At 34.4% G+C, this 23580-nt stretch overlaps 1 protein-coding gene and 1 pseudogene across 11 annotated transcripts in view; one reads left to right on the top strand and one right to left on the bottom strand.

The window, feature by feature from the left end:
- MTA3 (metastasis associated 1 family member 3) overlaps positions 1–23580 on the top strand; it is a 168115-nt gene that overhangs the window by 76442 nt on the left and 68093 nt on the right. For all 11 annotated transcript variants that reach the window (XR_001459810.3, XR_012059083.1, XM_006211455.4 and 8 more), the window contains 2 exons: positions 2962–3088; positions 23007–23070. Coding sequence is in view for 9 of the 11 variants with exons in the window: in XM_006211455.4 (XP_006211517.2) it covers positions 2962–3088; positions 23007–23070 (191 nt within the window). In the remaining 2 variants the exon portion in view is untranslated. The remainder of the gene's footprint in view (positions 1–2961; positions 3089–23006; positions 23071–23580) is intronic.
- On the bottom strand, positions 6897–7127 carry LOC102538179 (small EDRK-rich factor 2-like; annotated as a pseudogene).

The raw sequence follows: 23580 nt of genomic DNA, 5'->3' as shown, positions 1-23580 counted from the left end.
GGTCTCCGCTGGTAAAATGTTATTAGACTTGCAAGTAAATGGCTCTGGTAGCGCTGTGCTTCCCTTTGAGTAGTTCATTATAAAGAACATTCAGAGAATTTTAAATCACATTATTCTGTTTTTGAGCTTGGTGTGTCTTTTTCTAAATCAGTTTCTAAGTTTTACAGGTTCATTTTCAATTCAGAGTTTTAAAAGTTTGAAAGTAGAGAAGACCTGACACCTAGCCCATTCATTGCCCTCACACGATCCAGAGGAACTACAGCGAGGGGCTCCTGTATGATAAAACTTCTTTTGTGGTCCTGGGTCCATATGTAAGAAAATTTAAAGAATAGTGAGGAACAGAAATGTGCTGTGTGTGTGTTGCCAGTTAGTGTCCAAAAGTTACGGCCTCTGAGGCCTAACCTGGGGCTTTACTTCCTGTGTGAAAAGCCAGCTGCCCACTCCTGGACTGAGTTCTCAGTGCTCCTGCTATTCCCATAGCTACCCGCTCTGGTCCAGGTAAGGCTGCAGAGGATCTGTGAGCCTCTACAGGTTTTATATTTTTAAAAATTTTATAAATTATTTGGAATTCTATCTGTAAATGACATCTGCGGTTTTTTGGTTTTTGTTTTTTTCCTTTAAAAAGAGTATTAAATGCAGGGTTAAAAAAAAAATCTCAGGTAAAACTTCCTCTCTTTCCTGTCCGTTTCTTCCAACTCTGCTTCCCAAAGGCAAACACTTTGAATTTTCTTCTTATTAGTAACTTTTTTGCTCACTGATCATCTCCAGCACCTTGATAGCGCCTGTTCTGGTGCCTAATAATACAGTTGACTCTTCAACACTGCAGAGGTTAGGGTGCTGATTCCCTGCACAGCTGAAATTCTGTGTATAACTTGACTTCCCCCAGCCAAGCTTAACCAGTAGCCTACTGTTGACCAGAAATCTTAACATAAACAGTTGATTAACACATATTTTGTATGTTATGTGGATTATGTACTGTATTCTTAAAGTAACTAGAGAAAAGAAAATATTAAGAAAATCATAAGGAAGAGAAAATACATTTATAGTACAATGCTGTATTTATTGATACATAAGTTTATGTTGTCTGATTATGAATTGTCTGACAATACCTATGTCAGTATTGTCTTATACAATACAAAACACTGTAGGTGTTATCTATATTACTAACACTAGCCATCAAAAATGAAAAAAAAGGTGAAAAATTCATATTTATTTACAGGTATAATGATCTATGCATTAATGATGGAGAGGTAGCAATATGATTCTTTATGGTAGCCTAGTGTAAAAATACCATTGTTTCACAATAGCTTAGCCTATGTGATAATTAATAAATCATTTAAAAATTTTTATAGCACATAAATAATATTACAGTCATATAAATAGTACACTATTGGAAACATTTTTACATTAAAAAAAAAAACCCAGCAGGCTGATAAAGCAGTTTTTCCAATTATGAGAGGGAGGGAGAGTGAGGCACAATATAATGTATGGTAATGTAACTCTTTGAAAGTTATAGGGCAATTAGAAAACTAACACAGTGTTTATATAAAATATCACTCTATGCCTCTGTAAGGATAGACTATTATCTACATTTATTTTATGAATTCATGACATACCTTTTTCTTAATTTTTTCCATATTTCTGATCTATGTGGTTTATCTGACCTTTTTCAAATTGTTGCAAATCTCCAGAAATTTTTCCAGTGTACTGTAAATACAATATTGAAAAAAATTCACATGTAAGTGGACTTGTGCAGTTAAAACTCACATTGTTCAAGGGTGGACTGTAAATCTTGATTGAATGAATAGAAGGTTGCCCTTACTCTGTTTTCAGATGTGATAGCTTAATATGCAGTTCTAGGTTGACTATCACTTTTTATCTTGGATGGCATTGCTCTGCCATCTTAGCACATAGTGTTGCTATTCTTCTGTGATTCCACTCTAATTCTGGTTTCTTTGCTCGTGCCGATACTTCCTTCCTGTGAATGTTTGGGATCTTCCCATGTTACTACTTAAACAAAAAAATTAAGTATGTTGGGAATTCAATCTGGACACTCATCTTGTTCAGTAAGGGGAAATTTTCTTGAATCATTTCTTTGATAGGTCCTCCCTCATCCCTTTCCCCCCCAAAAAGAAGTAAAAGAATCTGTTTTCTCTATTTTTTCTTTCTGAGACTTCTATTAGTGGGTTGTTGGACCTCATTCATTGTTCTGTTTTCAGTCTTTAGGTTTTCAAGTTATCCCTTTTATTATTATTATTCTTGGGAGATTTTGGTAATATTATCTTATTCTCCTATTACTTTTTTATTTGTGTTATTAATTTTGAAATGTGTTAACCTGTTTCTTGTTTTCTGATTATACTCTTCCTAAATGGAGTATTCAGGGATTCAGTGATTGTGTTGTAGATAGACTTTCAGCCCTTTCCTTCTCTTTTTTAGCTCTCACCCCACTCTTCTTTCCAGGGTACTTGGCATCTTCAAGGGCTAAGTCAGTGCACCCCCCTGTGCCTGCCTGCCCCATGGCATCCCTCTCTGTATGCACATAGATTGTCACTTCCTTCTCCTCACTAAGTGTGTACCTTTTTTTTTTATGTCTGCTTTCCATCTTCTAAAACTTTTTTTAATCTAAAACTTAAAAAAATAAATGTTTCTTCCATTGTTGCTTCATTTTTCATTGTCATTGAAATGTTAATACATTTTAGTTGCTATTTTGGTGTGGTTTCATGGGGAAGAGGAAATATATGCATATGTTCCATCTGCCATTTTAAAATTGGAGTTCTTCCTCTTCCTTTGAGGTCTGGTAACTTAATTTTATGGTTGTAATTCGAGTAGCAAGTTAAATATATAAATTTAAAATCAATTAGTTTGAAGAAAATAGTGAATAAAGGCTGATTTGATCTGTCTTAATAACCAAATGGATAGTGTGCTTTGTAGTAATGAATTTTTTGAATTTTATTTTTGTAGAAGAAATTGAGGAAGAATCTGAAACAACAATTGAGGCTGACTTGACCGATAAACAGAAACATCAGCTGAAACATAGGGAACTCTTTTTGTCACGCCAGTATGAATCTCTGCCTGCAACACATATCAGGTAAGAACTTTTTAGAAGTTGATTTGAAGTACTCAGTAACATTGTGACAATTGAGGGGAAAAAAAAAAACTAAAACAACCTTTTTGAAGCATTTTCCAAACTCTCCTGACAATCTTGCTCAAATGAGTTCACTAAAGGCTTTATTATGTAATCTTATCTTGGAAATCCATAGTGTATATTAACATTTTAAAGCCCTGCAAGTGTTCTGTAGTAAAGTAACCATGTTAGCTTTGTTTTAATAGAGACTTTTCTAATATACTTCCATTTTGGGAAATGTTGGTCCTCTTCAGATTCCTAAAAAGTTTTATAGTTATTAAGATCCAAGAACTAGATCCCAAGATTGGGTTCCCAGGCAGATGTCTATTGACCTTATAGGATATAAGACTTTTTACTTATTTGTTTTTTGGGGGGACCGGTGGGATGAAAACTTAATATTCTTCATTACTCAGCTTGCATCTGCTCTGTGCATTGGTGGGATGTAGAAGTGAAATCCAGTTCCTGGTTTGTAGTTTTAGGAGAATGGGATGGTCTTTTATGATCTGGTGGTAGTAAGATTTAAGTATATATCCAGGTGAGCTCTTTCTCGGTGCTGTCTGTAATAGGTGCATCTTATTTGAAGGTGTGACAAAATATTTGAACTCAAAAGACAGGCATTTACTTGGTGTCAGGAAAACTTCAGAAGGGGTTGGCATTTACTCAACCTTCGAGAGACTGTGGGGCGTGTTTCAGGTAAAGGGAACAGGCGAGCAAGGGTTTGTGCAGGGAGCAGCATGTGTCCAGGGTCATGGATGTGGGGGATGCAGTGTTTTGTTCCCTCACGTTAAAGAAGTTCCTTCAACTTTTGTTCACAATCTTTCCTGCTTTTATTCAGTTCTTCAGTACTCATAATTGTCTTAAAAACACTTTATATACGGAAACAAAACATACTGCCAAAACACATTAACTTTTTTCAATTGAACATATTAACTGTGTATTTCAACAAATTGGCCCCTTCTCTTTAGCTTTGAATGTTGATATAAGTCTCTCTATTTTGGGCTCAGAACCGGTTTGGAGACTTCCTAAAGCTCTGATTTGGTTCGGAAGTAGACACAGAGATTTTATTTTCTAAGGCAGGAAATGTATGACAAGGATACCAGAATTCCTTTTCCTGCAAATCTTTTCAGAAATAACTTGATCCCCCTCAGTAGTGAACATCATATTCTTGCTTTACTTAGGTTTTTTAAGGGACACTGTATTTAGATTGGCTAGAGTTAGTATATTCTGTGTGACTTAGGTCTTTTACTGGGAAAAATAATCAGGCCAAGTAATGTGGAAACAGTCACTTCCCCTACAAATAGGGGTTATTTCAAGAAGTAGGAAAGGAAGTTACTTTTTGCTTAAAGAGATAAAACATGAAAGCATATTCTGTAATTTTCTTAAAGATGTATGTAACTAATAAATATTGAAGAGCCATATGCATTTATTATTTAATTGGAAGAAGCTAGAACATAAAGATTCACTTTAAACCCAAGAAGTTATGTGGCCAGTCATAAGAATCTTGCCAGCAGAAGAATCTGACAAATGGTTTTAAAGATGTATTCAAAACACACAAGTATATTTTTAATTTACCCTCCTGATAGCTTGGAATCTGTTTATAAGTAATGTTGGTTTCTTTTAACAGATTGCTTGGAATGGTAAAACTAGTGATATATTTCTCATCTTCCATACGGACTGAGAGAGTATATTAAAATGTAATTTTCAAGACCCTCTTATGTTGAACATAGAAATTACATAGAATACATGATGATTCAGTCATGTTAAACACATTTCCTGAGTATATTCTCAGTTAGGGAGCTTACTAATGGCTTGATGAATGAGACAAGGTCCCTGGCTTGTAAATGCAAGGAGTTTAACTGGTGACGATTCTTTTGAATTATGAGGAAGAGATACAGGCATTTGAGGCTTTTGGTTTTTTTGTTCTTCAAGCTGAGGGAGATGCAGGCAGAGCCAAACAGCTGAATGGAATCAGGGGCAGTCTCTGGCCAAAGCATGGAGCTGCGCTAACCAGCCCTCACTCATGCTGATGGAGAACAAGTGCACGTTGGAGTGATCCTGACATTCTGCTCATGTTGAAGTCATGCCCTATCTATTTGTGCTATAACAGGAAAAAATTACTGAAGTCCCATTGTTCTTTGGCAGCAAAGAGGGGTAATTTGATGAATACTGGCTTTTTATTCTCAGGAACATTATGAAGTGCCCAGAATTTCCTTGGTGATGTATGGAACATAGAAAACCTAACTGAGGCATTCCCTAGGGCCTTTGTAGTTTGTGAGCTGTAATAACTAACTGGGTATGACAAGCTTCTCAAAGTGGCAGGGAGACAGCTCTTCCTTCTGATTCCACTGGAAGAGAAAGAATAGGACCAGGACAGTTTTCGGTAGAGTTAGTGATTCATCTCTTGTTTGTGAGATAGACAGGACTTGAACATGAGAATTCCTTTGGAACATTTTTCGGGGGGAAAGGGTGAGGCAGCCTACTTCATGCACAGTGTCTTAGGTCATTAATAATAGATTACATGCTGCATATGCAACGAAACACTGTAAAATTTATTATTATGCCAGCTGTTAGACCTGTCACATATTTTTATACATACACATATAGATATGCATATACATATATATAAAATACTATATTCAGTTATATAGAGTCCATATTTATTGAACTTGGCTTTTTAAAAGTTCTAACATTTGTTGAACTTTTAGGTTCTTTTATAATCCCCATTTTACAGATGAGGAAACTGAAGCACAAAAAAGTTAAGTAATTTGTCAGTCTCACAGCTTTTAAATGGTAGGTTCAGAAACTGGACCCAGGTCACGTGGCTGCAGATATACAGTATTATGATGCTATACATGCCTTAAGTGTTAAAAGGTATCAGAGACAGAAAGGAAGCTATTGAATAGATAGGCTCTTTGATTTTTCATTTTTTCACGTAACTTTTCTAAGTCAAACGAGCAGAACTAGATTAAAAACTGAGTTAAGCATATAAACTATGCTATTATACTAAAAGATGATGTTACAGTGTTAGAAAAATATACGTAGTGAGTGGAAACTACCTGCTTGATTGGGTGCCTGAGGTTTGGGATGTGTGGTCAAATGTCAGTTTTTCCTCATCTTGCACACACAAAGCTTGGCTTTTAAAAGCTGCTAATTACAGCATTGTATGTGTAATGATTAATGCCTCTTCCCAGCTTCTGGTGCAGCTAGTTAGTCATATTTAAACAGAGCCAATCTTTTCCTGCTTGCCAACATTGGGGTCTGGATTACAGCCTTTGAAGTTATGCTTCATTGTGTCTTAAAAGCATTTCTTTAGGTACCCTTCGATTATTGGCCTCAATTTGTTCCATAGTAAGGGTTTTTGGACTAGTCTTGCTATGAGGAGTGAGTGAGTGGTGGTAGAGAAGCCATTATATCCATGTCATTAGACCTGGCTTTTCCTCAGAACATCAGTGGTGAGCCTGTTTACCTCGTTGCTGAACTTTGACTATGCTTTTTTTTAAAAATCCAGAGGAACTCTCACAGAACCTGAATTTAATATCAGTAGTAGGATAGGTCTTAAAGATACAGATGCACAGTATTCAAGCAGTCTCTCTCTTTTTTTTGGAATTACAAAGCTACTTTTAATACTTTATGGTGAGCCCCACAGGAATCAGAAACACTGGGAAGGGGTAACCCCCTCACCCCCAGGAGTGACCCAGGGGGAGAGAGGCTACCTGAGGGGAAGGAAGCACAAAAGGGCCGCGCTGCAAACTCAGGGCAAAGGGAATGAGCACCACAGGAGAAATGCTAGTGTGGTGGGACTGGCTTCAGGCACACAGGCGAAGGGCAAGAGGGTTGGACACGAAGCCACAAAGCTACTTGGGTTCCTCCTTCTTCTCATTTGCCTTTTTCTGCTTCTGCTGCATCGTCTCAGAGTCCCTCTGCTTGTGGGCGGCAGCAGAAAGCCCGTCTTGGCGCTTGGCGCTTGGCGCTTTCCCTTAACCGAGTCGCTCTGCTTTTTCATGTTCTTCTGGTGCAACGGCAGCAGCTCTGGCCTCCAAGCAGTCTCTTAGTGGCAGGGTGCTTCAGAGAAAGCTTTACATTCTTTTCCTTTTAAACAATTTTTAGGTTAGGATTCCAGAGTATAATCATTATCATCACCATAATCACTTTTATTGCTTCATAGAAGGCTGGCTGCAACCGCAGTTTATAGTTAACATTTCTTGGTTTAAACAATGTGATGCTGCCTCTACATTGTCTCTTCATCTCCGAGATGAGGAGCTTTCTTAATCCAGCTGAAAGAAGTATCTTCAGTTGCTGATTAAAATCTTAGAGATTATGTATAAGTTGTGTAGATTGTTGAAGTCAGACAACATCTTAGCATGTAGGATTCTTAAAGTTTAGTATCTTCCTTTTTTTCTTTTTCCTGCCAACAGTGGAACACAGTACACAGTACCAGTTTGAATTTGAAGCTTGCCTAGTTTTCATTTAATTTTATTTTCGTTCTTTAAGAAAATAAAGGCATCAACAGATAGTGGAATAATCTCTTCTCCATTACTATTGACCTTAAATGAAATTTTAGATTGTGTGCCTTTCTCTCTTTATAAGAATTAAAGATTAATATATGGAATCACAAGTTGCTTAGGACTCTGAGGGAGAGTGACTTACTTAGAGTCAACACCAAGCTTTTACATGGAGGGCTAGGAATAGGAAATCTATTTTGTATATATATCAGTCACCAAACAAAATGAATTTATGAGCCATATACCGCAACCATGAGAAAGGGAGAAATGGAAAAGCTTCTAGCCGGTAAGAGATATTTGGGGGATGGAATACTGTAGTTCCTGTCTTAACATCCAGTGTTTGTGAAGGTAGGGAAATAAATAACTCTTCTATATTTGTGTTTGTGTAATCAGAAAAATCAAATTTTAATGTGCATATATCCTTTGATGTAGCAGTTCCACTTTGATTTTTACCTGACAGAAGTTCTCATGCAAGTGTGTAGAAATATGTTTATTGCAGAATTGTTTTCTTTATTTTTAGTTAATGATTTTTTGAGAATAAATCAGATCATTTACATTACTAAGTTTGAGTCTATACCACAAGTGTAGTTAGGAACTTGGTGTTTGATAGATCTCAGAATTGTTTTAATATCAGAAAATGCAACCAACTTTCATATTTTTGCTTTATATTCCCATTTTTTTCTGAAAGGAAAACACACTAAAGATAAAATGGAAAGAGTATTATTTTAAAATTTGCACATTTGGACATTAGATATAGAGGGAAAATGCCATTTTACATACATTTTTATCCCCTTCCTTGCCTGACTGCATGGCTGGTTTTGATGAAGACATAATAGATGGAAATCTATGAAAAACTAAACTCTCTATCTTCTCTTCCCCAGTAGTAAAGTAGTAACATTAGCTACTACTATTACTATTTGATAGCAAACCTAAGGGTATGTTTTTCAAATATTTTTATTGCAAAGTGCTAAATTTCCTTCAAGAATTATTCTGTCAGTTTATATTCCTACTACACTATATTGTGAATATGCTCATTTTGCTGTTCCCTCAACATCATTAATATATTAAAATTTAAAAATAGACTTATTTATTTTCTGATAGTGAAAGAATTATAATTTATTGTTGAAATGGGGGTAAATACTAAAAAGGACACAGACACACACCCAGACCCCTGTAATTCCTCCACCCAGCAGCACTGACATTTTGATGTATCGTCAATGCATTTTTCTTTTCTAATCCTACGTGCATTTGTTGGATTTGGGCCGCGTGTTGTCGGCGTTTGCTTGGAATGAACGGCAGAGCTGCTGCACTCCTTGGGGCAGCTTCCTCTCTTGTTAAGTAGTACTTATTTTTCAGTGCTGCTGTTGTCAACTTTCCTCTTTCTAGGTTGGTTGATTTGTTTTTAAATATGTGAGAAATATGGTTGGAAAATGAACGATGGAACAGCAGGAGGAGGGGAGGAGGACAGTTAAACAAAGGCTGGAAAAATTCCATTCTTGGGACGTTAACAGACATGCCTGATAGGTCTGAAGTATGTGAAGGAGGAGAATGAATCTAGAGTAAGAATACTTTGTTACTCAGAAGGAGTGCTCATTCAGAAACCAGTCCAAGTGTCACTGTCTTGGAATGGGCAAAGATTTCTTAAGACTGAAGATATTCTATGTTTTCTTGAAGTTCTACTGTTTCATCTTTTGTATTTAAGTCTGTTTTATGTATATGGTGTGAGGAGGGGTTAGTTAGGAAACTAAGCTTAAAAGGTACTTTTTATAATATCAAGAAATAGCAAATATTTAGGAATAAATCTAAAGACAGATATCTAAAAAAAGGGGGGAAGGATGTGTAAAAACTACATAGAAACTACAAAGTACTGCTAAAGGAATGGAAAATTTAAGTTAATGCATGGCAATATGGCAGTTTTCCCCAAATTGATCCAAAGATTCAGTGTAATTCCAGAGAAAAGCTTAGCAGGGTTCTGTGTGAGTGTGTGTATGTGTATAAATTGAGAAGCTGATACTAAAATTTTGGGGAATGGGAAGGACTAAGAACAGTGGAAAGGAGTTTTCAAAGCATGATTTGAGTACTCCTGGGTGCCCCCCAGACCCATTCAGATGCTAACAGCAGTAAGATGTTATTCGCCTTTTCCCTGTGTTGATTTTGCAAAAGCAAAAATCACTTACAAAAGCAAAAATCATGTGCAAAAGCAGTGGTGGGTAAACTGCTGGCACCTTAGCAGGAATCAAGTTAGTGGCACTGATCTGTGCTATACTTGTCACTGTATTGTGTATGTTTGCAGTTAAAAAGAGAAGGGAGAGAAAAAAGACAAGCTTTAACTAAGAATGTTCTTGAGAGATCAAGTTTATTGATTTTAACAAATCTCAAGTGTCTTTTGTTTTAAATTGAAAAGTCCACATCAAATTAACCACTGTACAGTGTATAGGGTATAGTCAGTGGCACTCTGTATACTAATAACATTGTACAACCATCACCTGTACCTTGTTTCAAGACATAACTCATCTTTGTTTTATGATGTAAGTCTAATTATTATACTGTATCCCTTAAACTTTTATGTCAATTATATCAATAGAACTGGGGACAAAGAAAAGATTACAACATCTTTTTAATGTTCTGTGTATGTCAATTATATCAGTAGAACTGGGGGAAAAGAAGAGATTACACATCTTTTTAATGTGCTGTGTGATGAAATGGGAAGTATGATTTAATCACTTCTGCATGTGAAAGTGTGATGGTCATCTTGAGAAAAAACTCACGGGCTTGTTTGAAACTTGAGCGGAACTAGCTGCCTTTTTAATGGAATACCGTTTTTGCTTAAAATAACCACTGAGAGACAAACTATGGTTATTTAGACATGAGTATTTGATGGATGTTTCCTGAAAATGAATTAAACTAGTTATTCATGTGAAAACCTAGTTGTCTGTTAAGCCAGACAATGAAGAAGTTTGGAAAAGTGTAAGACAGTGGCACTGTTTTCATTAAATTTTTTGGGAAAATACAGTAATTATTCTAACAAATATTTGCTAATATATTTATTATTATTTTAAATTAATGTTAAATGTTAATTTTTTTCAGTTTTAATTTCTAACATGGTAAATATTGATAGATATAACTCACAAAAGCAAGAATTCTTTGAGGTCCTTAATGAATTTTTAGAAACATGAAGATGTTTTGAGACGAAAAAATTTAAGAACCATTGACAGAGTCTTGAATTAAAAAAATGTTAGAGGCTTATATCATTAGATATTAAGACACTTGTATAGTTATAATAATTAATGTAGGGTGGTATTGGTAAGTGGATTGAGAAATAAACCAGTGGGACAGAATAGAAAAGCTGAAACAGACCCGCATACATAATACATCTTGTTACTTGATGAAGGCACCACTGCGGTATAGTGGGGAAGGAGCAGTCTTTTCAGTATCTGGTGCCAAATCATTTGGCTGGCCCTAGGGGAAGATAAAGGAAGGCTTTTCTTTTTCTCTCTCTCTCTCTTTTTTCCCCCTTGCAGTTTTTTTGTTGATGAAATGAGGGTTCTGTTTCTCAGCATTTGAATCTTGCTGATTATATTCCCATCTTGTTCAACCGTGTTCCCCTCTCCCTCATATTTCTCGTGAATTGGTAATAGAGAGTGTGTTTTCCTCTCCCCTTCCTCTTTCCTTCTTCCTGGGGGGAATGGGGAAGGACAAGAGACAAAAACTTCTTCATAGGTGGTATTGTAGATCAGGAGGTATAAAATCTCTCATTTCTGGATGTTAGTGGTATTGGATGATTATTGCCCAGAGTTCCATTAATTCACAGTGGTGACCTTCTAATTAACTGTTCCTTCTTCATATACTAATTGGAAGGGTTCTATGTTTGTTGGTTCTGATTCTTAATTTTAGTTTTACGTTTTAGTGTATTAACAACTTACAGCAGTGGCTCTCAACTTTGAACATATTTTCTCTCTTTTATATATTTTGTAATATTTCCTATGCCATTCTGGAATGAAATTCATAGATAATTCATTACTACACACATGATACATAGTTTGGCTTGACATTGAACTTTGGGTTGAAAATGACCCCATTGTCTTCAAACATCTCTTGTCATTGAACACATAGATTTTCCATACTTTGCATACTACCTGTTTTTTCCCCTTCTTTTAAACCTTAGAATTCTCTTACTCATTGTCTCCTGAGATTTCAGTGACACCTCAATGGTAAGGATGTTTGATAGACCATTTTAATTGGGAGATACCTGTTTTCCTTTATAGCTGGAAATTTTTTTCTAATATTTCTTTCTCTCTACCAGTATTTTTGGTGTTTTAAAAATTTAATACTTTTTTAAAATTTATTTTTTCTTGAGGTAACACTGGTATCTAACATTATGTACTATATTATACTCCTATTTCAATATATACTACTAACCACAAAAAGTTTAATTTCCATTCATCACTATACAGGAGATTTCTCTTTACCTATTTCGCTCTCCCCCTGCCCTTGCCCCTTTGGTAACCACTATTCTCTGGATCTATGTGTTTGGTTTGGTTTGTTCATTTATTTATTATTTGTTTATTTTATTCCACATGAGTGAAATCATATTTCTTTGTCTAACTTATTTCACTTTAGCATAATATCCACGTTGTTGCAAATGTCAAGATTTTATCTTTTTTTATGGCTGATTAATATTCCATTGTATATGTATCCCACATCTTTATCCATTCATCCATTGATGGGCGCTCAGTTTGTTTCCATGTCTTGGCTATTATAAATAATGCTGCAGTGAACATAGTGGGAGGTGTGTATATCTTTTTTTCTTTTTCCTTCTTTTCTTTTCTTTTCTTTTTTCTTCCTTCCTTCCTTCCTTCCTTCCTTTCCTTCTTTATTTTTACCTTTTCTTTCTTTCTTTCCTTCTTGTCTAATAGTTTAAATTTTTTTTTAAATTGACGTGTAGCCAGTTTACAATGTTGTGTCAGTTTCTGGTGTACAGCATAATGTTTCAGTCATACATATATATACATATATTTGTTTTCATATTCTTTTTTATTATAGGTTACTACAAGATATTGAATATAGTTCCCTGTGCTATACAATATACACTCATTATTTATTTTATATATGGTAGTTAGTATGTGCAAATCTCAAACTCCCAGTTTATCCCTTTCCACCCTCTTTCTTCCCTGCTAACTATAAGTTTGCTTTCTAGGTCTGTGAGTCTGTTTCACAAAGTTCATTTGTGTCTTTATTTTAAAGATTCCATATAAAAGTGATATTGTAATGGTATTTTAAATGTTTCTCTTTCTGCCTTAATTCACTTAGAATGATGATCTCTAGGTCCATCTATGTTGATGCAAATGGCATTATTTCATTCTTTTTTTTTTAATGTATGGTATTATTCCATTGTATATATATTACCTCATCTTTGACTGGTCATTTGTCGATGGACATTTATGTTGTTTCCATGTCTTGGCTGTTGTAAATAGTACTGCAGTGAACATTGGGGTGCACGTATCTTTTCGAATTAGAGTTTCCTTTGGATATATGCCCAGAAGCGGGATTGCTGGATCCATATATCTTTTTTAATTAGTGTTTTCATATTATGTGGATAAATACCCAGAAGTTGAATAGCTAGATTATACAGTAATTCTGTTCTTAATTTTTTGAGGAATTTACGTACTATTTTCCATAGAGGCTGCACTAATTTAAATTCCCGTGAATGGTGTGTGAGGGTTCCCTTTTCTCCACATTCTCACCAACACTTGTTATTTCTTGCCTTTTTTTTTGCCATTCTAGCAGGGGTGAGGTTGTTTTATTGTGGTTTTGTCTCATTGTGGTTTTGATTTGCATTTGCTTAATAATAGTGATGTTGAACATCTTTTCATGTACCTGTTGACCATCTATATGTCTTCTTTGAAAAAGTGTCTGTTCATTTCTTCTGCCCAGTTTTTAATCAGGATATTTGTTTTTTGTTGTTGGTTTGTATGAGTTCTTTCCAGTACTTTTATTGCTTGTAAATTAGACTTTTTAGATTGATTGTCTGTCTCTTGTTTTTCCCCTCATTTTTTAGATTCTTACTTGTTTTTTTGATTTTGAGCTCAGTCTTTGACTTTTATCTTCTAGTCCATCTAGTGATATTTTAATTTTGCATACCATATTTAAAAATTTCATAGGCCCTTTTTTATTTTCTGAATGTTCTTTTTCAGTGCATCCTTTGTTTGTTTTATGAATGAAATCTTTCTAGAATTTCTAATTTCTATCTTCAAAGTTCTTCTTGTTGCTTAAACCACCTGTTTCCTCTAGATTCAGGTTTTTTGAGTTTTGATTTCTTTTGTATTTATCTTTTGTGCTGTAGTGTTTCCTCAAATATTAGATGATTCATAGCTATCTGTGCTTTCTTAAAATTAAGGGAATAGCAGGGGTGACCAGGAGCTACATTTATCTAGACAGACTGTTGGTGGGCTTCTTGTTAGAATGTGGAACAGGTTTTTCTAGGTTCTGTTCTTGAGACTGGAATTTTTTTTTTCTTTCTTTCTTTCTCTTTGTCTCTGTCTGTCTGTCTCTTTTTTTAAAGCCTACAGCACAGGGTATTTCCAGGCAGTCTCCTATCCAATACGCAGTATGTCTGACCCTGCTTAGCTTCCAAGATCAGATAAGACTGGGCATGTCCAGGGCTGTTTGGTCATGGAGTGGAATTTCTTCAGGGCTCTACTAAGTACATCAGTTCCATTTTCCCTAGCATCAGCTCCCTTCATGCATGTTATGGACTTTGTCTCTTAATTGTTTTCTCTTGTATGATTGTATTAGGTGAAACCACCAATGCCATGTTTTATGGTAATGTGTAAAATGGTCATTTGTACCTTGTTCCTGATCTTAGTAGAAATATCTCTAGTGTTTCCCTGTTATATGAAATAGTCATCTTGGACTTTGGTTTACCCTGCTTAGTCTCTCTTATCTGTCTGTGTCTTCCAGAATTTTCTGAAATCTTTCATGTATTGATGGCCCCCTCTTTGTAGTGATTTTAGGTTCTTTTGTTTCTAATTCTCATGCTATCATTTTTAAAAGCATCTTAGAAAAGAGGAGATAAACACATGGGCTTTGCCTGTCATTAATTCATTATTATTGTGTTGAGACTGTAAAAATATTACCTCCCCTTTCCCCCATTGGAATGCTGTTAAATGTCTTTCAATTAGGTCACTGGGAAAAATACTTTACAGTATTGGGATTTATCTCTTTGTGTCTCTGTGAAACGGAGTTATCAAATTATTTTGGAAATGCATTGTGACTAAGTTATTCAGCATTGCAAAAGCATTTCCATTCATTTCAAAATGTGTAATCTGAAATTTTTTTTGTTTCATGCTTTACCCAGAGCTGTTAATTTTAGAAGGTAGAATTTTTCTTTAGGTGGTTATATATATATGAAACTAATAAATGAACAGAAAATGCCTATCTATAAGCAGAATTTTTTTTTTTAACAAAAAATGTTCCAAAGACTACAAAGCTATAATTAGTAGATAGGAGTTGGGAATTTATTGCCATAGTGAGTTTATGAGTTATTGTGATTGGGGGTGGTATACCCAGTTTGGATTAATGCTCAGGATAACCTGGAATCCAAAAGCAGTGGGTGATGGAGCAATCCTTTTTGTTGGTCAGAATTACAGAAAACTGATCTGGCCCTCTTCTTTTAAAAATTTGAACATTTTTTTTGGTGGTGTTGTGGGTAGAGAGTGGGGAGAATATATAGTATATTGACATGGTTCAGACATCAAAGTAGGGAATAAATAATAAAATGTCACATTCCTGTACAGTCCTTCAGCCCGTCAATGTTTCTAGAATTTTGTTGATTTGCAGAAACATTTTATGCATATAAAAACAGTGAAGTGTGTGTTTGTATCTTAAATTTAATGTCTCCACTTAAGTTGTAAAGTAAATTATGGCATTGTTACATTGTGCTTTTTGAAAGAAATATCTTGGGTATAGCTCCATATCAGATCATAAGGCTGTTTTATATTTCTAATTTATATAATCCTAATTGATGGATTTTTGCTTTATTTTAGTTTTTTACTGTTACAAATAATACTGAAAAGTTAGTAAACTTTTACATGGGTCATTTCACACATGCATGATTGTGAGGATGTATACGAAATAAATTGTAATAGGTAAAATAGTTAAAAATGTCTTAATTGTGTTTTCTGTGTTTTGTAGTTTTCATATTTCTGTATTGGTCAAAGCAGGGAGATTGGGCTGAAAGAATTTGTAAATTTAATTTATGATATGTCTGAAGTCTTTTTTTAATCTTCAGAGAAAACAAATTTTTATAGACTTAATGTTTATCGAAAAATAAGTTGTAACGCTAAATTTTAAGTATATAAGTAATAAAATAGAACTCCACTGTGGATTAGCAGTCTCTCCCCAGTTTGGCTATTCATGTTAAAGAAAAGTGATTAGTATCGTTAAAACGAAATTCAAATAAAGACAGTTTTCTTCCTGTACATTTCTTTATGCTGGTATTTTTGTATGATGTTAGATTTTGTAATTTTCTTTGTATCTGTAAAAAAATTTGAGTTAGCCAAAAGGGTGCTATTGAGACTATAAGTAGTACTACTTAAGAAATGAATGTAGCATAAAGAATTTATTTAGTGTTCCTAGGCTTTTAGGATTGCTAGTAGGAGGAAGACCAAAGGAAAAGTACAGTAATTGGAGAAAAATCATATAATTTAACATTTTAAAGTTTACATGTTTAGCATGCTTTTTATTGAATGTGTGTTCATACTATATAATCTGCCTTTGAAATGGTCAGTTTATCCACTGTAGGTTGAAGTATCCTCTTCTCCAACCAACAGCCTAATGCAGAAAAGCACGGGGCTGTATCACAGTATATCCTGTATGTTGTTTCGAGTACTCGTGTTCACATGGTTGTGGAAATGCCTGAGATTTTCCTGGTAATCAGAACAATTTTATTTGTCATCCGGCCTTGGAGAAGAGGCTCTTCCTCATCCTTAGTGCCTTTTCTTAAACATTCCGCTTTCTCCTAGCTATGAAAGAGAAAAGTTGAGGGTAGGTATAGCTCAGTGGTAGAGCACGTGCGTGGCATGCTTGAGGGTCCTGGGTTCAATCCCAGTACCTCCATTAAAAATAAATAAATAAACCTAATTACCTCCCCCCTAAAAATAGTAAAATTAAATTAAATTAATAAAAAGGAAAAAGTGGCATCAAGAGAGGATTTATCTCCCCTTGAATTCCTCTTTGACAGTTTCCTTCACATTTGTTACAAAATCTCCAGGATCATGGATTAATGTCTTGTTGCTTTGGTGCTGTCCACATGCCACTAACAGAAGGGACTTTCCAAAATGCTGCTTGTTGTATTTCTTCAAAAAATTCATTGATCTATCCCATTAAACTTCTCTTTTTTGGCTTTTTATTCCTGTATTTTACCTACTCCAGTGGATGTTCCAGTTTTTGTTTTGTTTTGTTTCTTGAGGGCCCCTTTACCCTTTATTTGTAAACATCTGTTAAAGTAGAATTAACAACAGAAAATACATCTTTGGATAGAAGTATTTGAAGGTTCCCAGATTTCTTTCTCCTCTTTGTCCTCCTCTTCCTTTTTTTTTTTTTTAAGATGCATGAAATTATACTCTTTTCCTGATATAGGTAGTCCTTAAATATTTGTTACTAAGATATAGTTATGAAAACCATAGTTCATCAGTTCTATAATGTAGAACACTGGTCCTCAACTAGGGGCAGTTTTGTCTCCCAGGGACATTCGGCAAAGTGTGGACAATTTTGGTTGTCACAGCTGGATATGAGGTGCTACTGTCATCCAGTGGGTATAGGTCAGGGGTCCTGCTAGACACCCTATCTGCACAGGAGAGCCCCCACAGCAAAGAATTACCTGGTCCAAGGTCAGTAGTGCCAAGGTTGAGAAAACCTGATGTGGTGTCATCATAAGTGATCTTCCCTTTTTATATATAGAGTATTCGCACAAATTTATTCACTTTATCTAATTAGGACTCCCCTCACTTTAAATTTAAATTTGATTACTTTTCCAAGTCATATATATGTATATAGCTGCCATATATGTACATATATATATATATAGTCATATGCCCGGTTCCCACTCTGCAATCATTTTCAACTTCTCTGACAGTGGCTTTAGCATTGATACCACTCTTATACTGCTACTATTCATTTACATCTTTAGAAATCTCTCTCTCTATTCCCTTTCCGTTGTGTTTCCAACATATCAGACTTTTATTTAACTTAATAATCAGTCTTTGTATTTTATGAACATGTAAATATTCACATAATTTTTTCTTATATAAACTTTTGTTTTCCTTGGGGTTAATAATTGTTTTACCTTTTCCTTTTGATTTGTCTTCTAAAATGTAAAAAATTTCTAGTCCTTCGCTTATCTGAAAATTTTTCACACTTGGCTGATGGTTTGTTTAGGCATATAATTCTGGTTTGGAAATAATTTTCCTGAGAATTTTTTTATCTTTTGTCAGATCTTACATTGCTGCTGTTATGAAATAAAATCTTCTGAAATTATTTTGGAACTTTGAACTTTTTTTTTATTCGTTCATTGTATTCAGTGGATTAAATGATGTATAAAACTGCTTGCTGAATTTCCAGTCAGAGAACCTCGCATGGTTCTTTATGTGAAAAAAATGTTGGGAATTCAATTTGTGGCTAATGTAAGATTCATAAGACCAATTAAGAAAGATGTCCTTTGGTGGAGGGGGTTTAAAAAAAAACATTTTGGGAGAAGGGTATAGCTCAAGTGGTAGATCACATGCTTAGTATACATGAGGTCCTGGGTTCAATCCCCAGTACCCCTAAAAATAAATAAATAAACCTACCCCCCCACCAAAAAACAACTTAAATAAATAAGTAAGTCACTCTTAAAGAAAATAATTTTTTTTAAAAAGCACTTTATTTTGGGATAGCTTTAGATTTACAAGCAAAGCTGCAAAGATATTAGAGTTCCCATATACCATTCACTCAGTTTCCCCTAACCGTTGACAGCTTACACAACCACGGCACCTTTATCAACACTAAGAAATTAACATAGATGTATTGCTATAAACTAAACTTAAGACCCTGTTCATATTTTACTATTCTTTCCACTTACATCTTTTTTCTGTTCCAGGATTCAGTCTGACATTGCATTTAGGCGTCTTGTTTCCATAGTCTCCTCTGGTTTGTGATAGTACCTCAGTCTTTCCTTATTTTTCATGGCCTTGACAGTTTTGAAGAGTAATTTATAAATTTTTAGTAATAACTTTATTGAGATTTGTGATGGTTAATTTTATGTGTCAACTTCATTGGGCTGTATGATGCCCACATACTTGGTTAAACATTATTCTGGGTGTATCCATAAGGGCATTTCCTTGAAGAGATTAGTTGAATCAGTAGGCTCAGTAAACCAGATTGTCTTTCCCAATGTGGGAGGACCTTGTCCAGTCAGCTGAGGGTTTGAAAAGAACAAAAAGGTGGAAGAAGGGAGAATTCTCTCTCTCTGCCTGACTTAAGCTGGGACATTGGGCTCCTGTTCTTGGACTAGGATTTACAGCATCAGCAATCCTGGTTCTCAGGCCCTTGGATTTAGACTAGAACTGCAAAAATTTTTTTTCAAATCCATTCATCAGTTGATGAAAATTTGGGTTATTTCCATTATGAATAATGCTGCTATGAACATTCATTTACAAATTTTTTGTGTGGACATATATTTTCTCTTACATAACACTTAGGAGTGGAATTGCTGGGTCAGATGGCAACTCTGTGTTTAACATTTTGAGGAACTGCCAAACTGTTTTCCAAAGTAGGTGCACCATTTTACATCCTCACTAGCAAAGTATTAGGGTTCCAGTTTCTCCACATCCTTGTCAACACTTGTTATTGTCTGTATGTGAAGTGTTATCTCACTGTAGTTTTGATTTTGCGTTTTCCTAATGGCTAAGAATGTTGTGTCCTTTTTACCCCTTCCTGGCAACTAAAAAAGAATTTTTTTTTCACTTGAAATATACTTGACATACAACATTATGTTAGTTTCAGGTCTACTACATAGTGATTTGATGTTTGCATACATTATGAAATGATTACCACAATAAGTGTAGTAACCATCTGCCCCTGTACAAAGTTACTACAATATTATTGACCGTATTCCTTATGCTGTATATTACATCCCCATGGCTTATTTATTTTCTAACTGGTTGTTTATACCTCTTTATCCCCTTCATCTGTTTGTATGCACACCCCCTCCCCCTTCCCTCTGGCAACCACCCATTTGTTTTCTGTACCTATGAGTCTGTTTTCCATTTGTTTTGTTTTATTTTTTTAGGTTCCATGTATAAGTAAGATCATACGGTATTTGTCTTTCTTTGACTTATTTCACTTAGCATATCTCCCTCTAGATCCATCCATGTTGTCACAAATGGCAAGATTTCATTTTTCTTTTAATGGAGAAATGCTTTTTTTAATGAAGAAATAATGGTTTTCATTGAGCAGGGAAAGTTTAAAGTCCAATAAGTCTGGTGTGGCACTAATAAATTTTCATTTTTCCAAGCAGGAATGGTCGTCTTGAACCATTCTGTCAGCTTCAGTTGTATCAAAGTTCAGGAAAGTCATCAGGTAGTGCGGAAATGGATGCTAATTTAAATTTTTTCATGTTTTATTCGTACAATAGGTAACATTTTTAGATAAAAGGAAAAATAACCTGTGTATACATTTTTACGTAAGGTTTTTGAGTTTGTAGGGATTATATTGGACATCTTATTAAGCAAATAGATTCCAGGCTAATCAGCACCTGCTATTAAACACTGGACCATGTTGTATTATTGTATTTATTCACATTTCTCTCTGTTCCAGCCCTCTGCACAGTTTCCAAGCTGGAAACAGTATGTTTTTAAAAACTCTTTGAATGATCGGTAGGAAAATATGTTATCTCTGTAGAAATTCTGTGCTTCTGTGTGATTCTGTATAGAAAAGCAGTATGAATGATTATATGGACCTGGAGTGATCTTTCTGAATGTTGTGTGGTCTTTGATATGTTTTATATCATTATGTTTGGATGTCTTCATTCCTAAAGATTTAAATTTCTGTGGAGGAGACATAATTAGGTACATTGCTTGAGGTTCAGGATAAAACAATTGGGTTATCTATATTCACAATTTGATAATGGTTCCTTTAGTTTGTGGTTAGAAATGTATCATGTTTTTTCCTATGAGCCAAGATTTGTTCAGCATAAAGGAAGCCAACACTTTAAATCTCTTTTTAAACTTCTTTTATCAACAACGTTTGGCATGGTTGTACACGTGTTAATTATATATTCATATTTATTTTACTTCATAAAATAATTCTGACTCAACCTCTTACTCTGTTAGCTGTTAATGTATGTACATGAAAATTTAAGTGTCAGATTTTCATTTTTAATTTGGGAAAAAATGCACTATAGCTACATTAAAGAGTTTAAAAGTTAGATCACCTGTTATTCTTCCATCTTGGTGTAAAATCTACACTTCCAAAAATAATTTATCTTTTAGATTGGTGAGATATCCTTCTATTGGTTTTGTAATCATGTTGTGCCTCTAAAAACAGTATAATCAATATTTCTTTGTCTCCTAATATAATTGTGAAAATAGTGGTTTAGTGATTCAATTTAAATTCTTTTGTCATTTCAGACAGTATGGAGGTGACTTCATGTTATATTGTTTATATAAATTTTCAGTGTCTGTTATCCCATAAAATTCAAGTGGTATCTATTAATAACATTTAGTAGCTTCTGCTCTCCCTACCCCCCCCATTTAAAAAAACCTCTGATTTTGGAGAACTTAAAAAAAAAGATTTTTTTTCTAGACGATTAAGTATTAAATGTTAGAAATACTGCTTTTTCAGCTGTTACTGGGGCAAAAAAAGTAAGTGAAACTGTTTTTGGAAATCCCATTTATTACTTAAGTGCTCTTGCATGTGTGAGCACATATTCACAGGTCATAGAAGTTCTATGGCAGCTGTAGTTGTGCTAACAGCAACAGAGCAATTTCCCTACTCTAAATCTGTCCTTTGTAAGAGCATGTCAGATGATTATTGACTTTGAGTGTTATATGTACTGAAGTAATGATGTTAATTTTTCTGCTTCAGTAATATGCATGAAAAAATATATTAGAAAAACAGAAAACCTTTATAACTCTTGGTAACCAAATTAGAGATTTGACAGGATAATACAGAAATACCACATGCTCTCAGAGAAACCTTTTGAAGCAATATTAACCTGGGATGATTAACAGAGAAAGATGTTTTGATTAGAGGAATTCTTTTTTATTTAATGAATATACAATTGCAAAAGTATTTTGTAAGCTATAATTTTTGACCTATGTATTAATATTTTACTTTTGCTATTTTATCTTGCTTTTGGTAATTTTTTCTTTTGAATCATATTTCACTCTGATAATCCAACAAAGCCCTTCTAGCTTCCTGTTTAATGTGTATGTGATGTATTTGTTCTTGTATGTTATTTTGTGGAGAGCAAGTTGTGACATTTGTTTAGAAAATCAAATGACATTATAACATTAAAAAATATTTTGTGACCAATATCTGTAACTTGAATAGCCTGTCAGAATTCTCGTTTCAAATTTGTAGCTGTTCTGAATTTTTCAAGCTGCTGAGAGTAATTTAAAAAATGTTTGTAATAAATATCACTACTTGGATAATCTTAATTTTTCTCAAGTGTAGACAGGTCTTTTTTAATAGACATTTTATTTTTGAACTCACACTCAGCTATGACCAAAGGTAAATGCCATCAGACTTCAAGGTCCTTGAATCTGTCAGTCTTTATTTGCCCCTTGCTCTATAGAAGTCCTTGTGTTTAAATTTTAACTACTCCTTAGAGCAGTTTCAATAAAGATAGTCCAGATGTGAATGTGTATTATTTTTAGGTTCTCATATGCAGTGGCTACTTAAAAAATCTGAAGATTATTTTAGGCAAATTTGCGTGGTGATATCTTTGAGGGACCCTTGTATAAAATTATCTTATATTAATTCTTTATAGAATCAGAAACTGACTCTTTATCTAAAGGTTGCATTGTACTCTGCTTTCTTGGAAAATAAGGAAATTACCTATAAAGTGTTTTATGTTAAAAGAATTTACTGCCTAACATTGTTCCCTCCCCAGGTTAGCCTCTCAATAAATGTCTACAAAGATAGTTTTATTTTTTAGGTTACACAATGTCAGGATTGTAAAGTGAGTCTAAATATATACATATATAAATGTTCCTAACCACCATCTGGTTTCTTAATGGGAGCTTTACATTTCGAATGTTCCTAACTTTTGTAGGCATTATCACTGTGAAGGTGAGGAGGTCTTTTTTACATTTATTCCCTTTTTTCTCTTTCAACAGGGGGAAATGCAGTGTTGCCCTTCTGAATGAGACAGAGTCAGTATTGTCGTATCTAGATAAAGAGGTAATTCATAATTATATGTATGTTAGTGTTTTTGTTTTCTATTTTACGTGAAGTCCATAAATTTAAATTGTTTCTTCTACCAAATTTTGCACAGTGATAGCAGTATTATGGTAAAAGTATTATGACTAAGTTACATTCGAGTAATTTAATTTTTCTGGTTAACTAAGAGTTGGCAAAAACTCCTGTGTCTGTCTCACTTGGTACTTGAAAGGCTTATAAAGTATAGCACATGATTTAGTTACCAGTAGAAGAAATATTTTTGGCTTTATGAGATAAGTGACTTATGTATACTTTGTCTTTCTCCCTATGTTTTGTTTCTTTCTTTTTTTTTTCTCTCTTTTTAAATAAATAGCTTTTCTTTTAGACTCTTTCCAGATGAGATTCTACCATTGGTGGTCTGCTTTCTTTCCTGGAATCATAATAAACTTTGTCAACTAAGAATACTTCTTTCTGTAAACTTCAACAAGAAACTTTTTAAACATTTTTAACAAGTTGAATTAGAGCATGTAC

Source organism: Vicugna pacos, chromosome 15, assembly GCF_048564905.1.
Source record: "Vicugna pacos chromosome 15, VicPac4, whole genome shotgun sequence".
Taxonomy (NCBI): Eukaryota; Metazoa; Chordata; class Mammalia; order Artiodactyla; family Camelidae; genus Vicugna; species Vicugna pacos.
The sequence above is the reverse complement of the archived record's forward strand: the minus strand, read 5'-3'. Positions and strand labels throughout refer to the sequence as shown.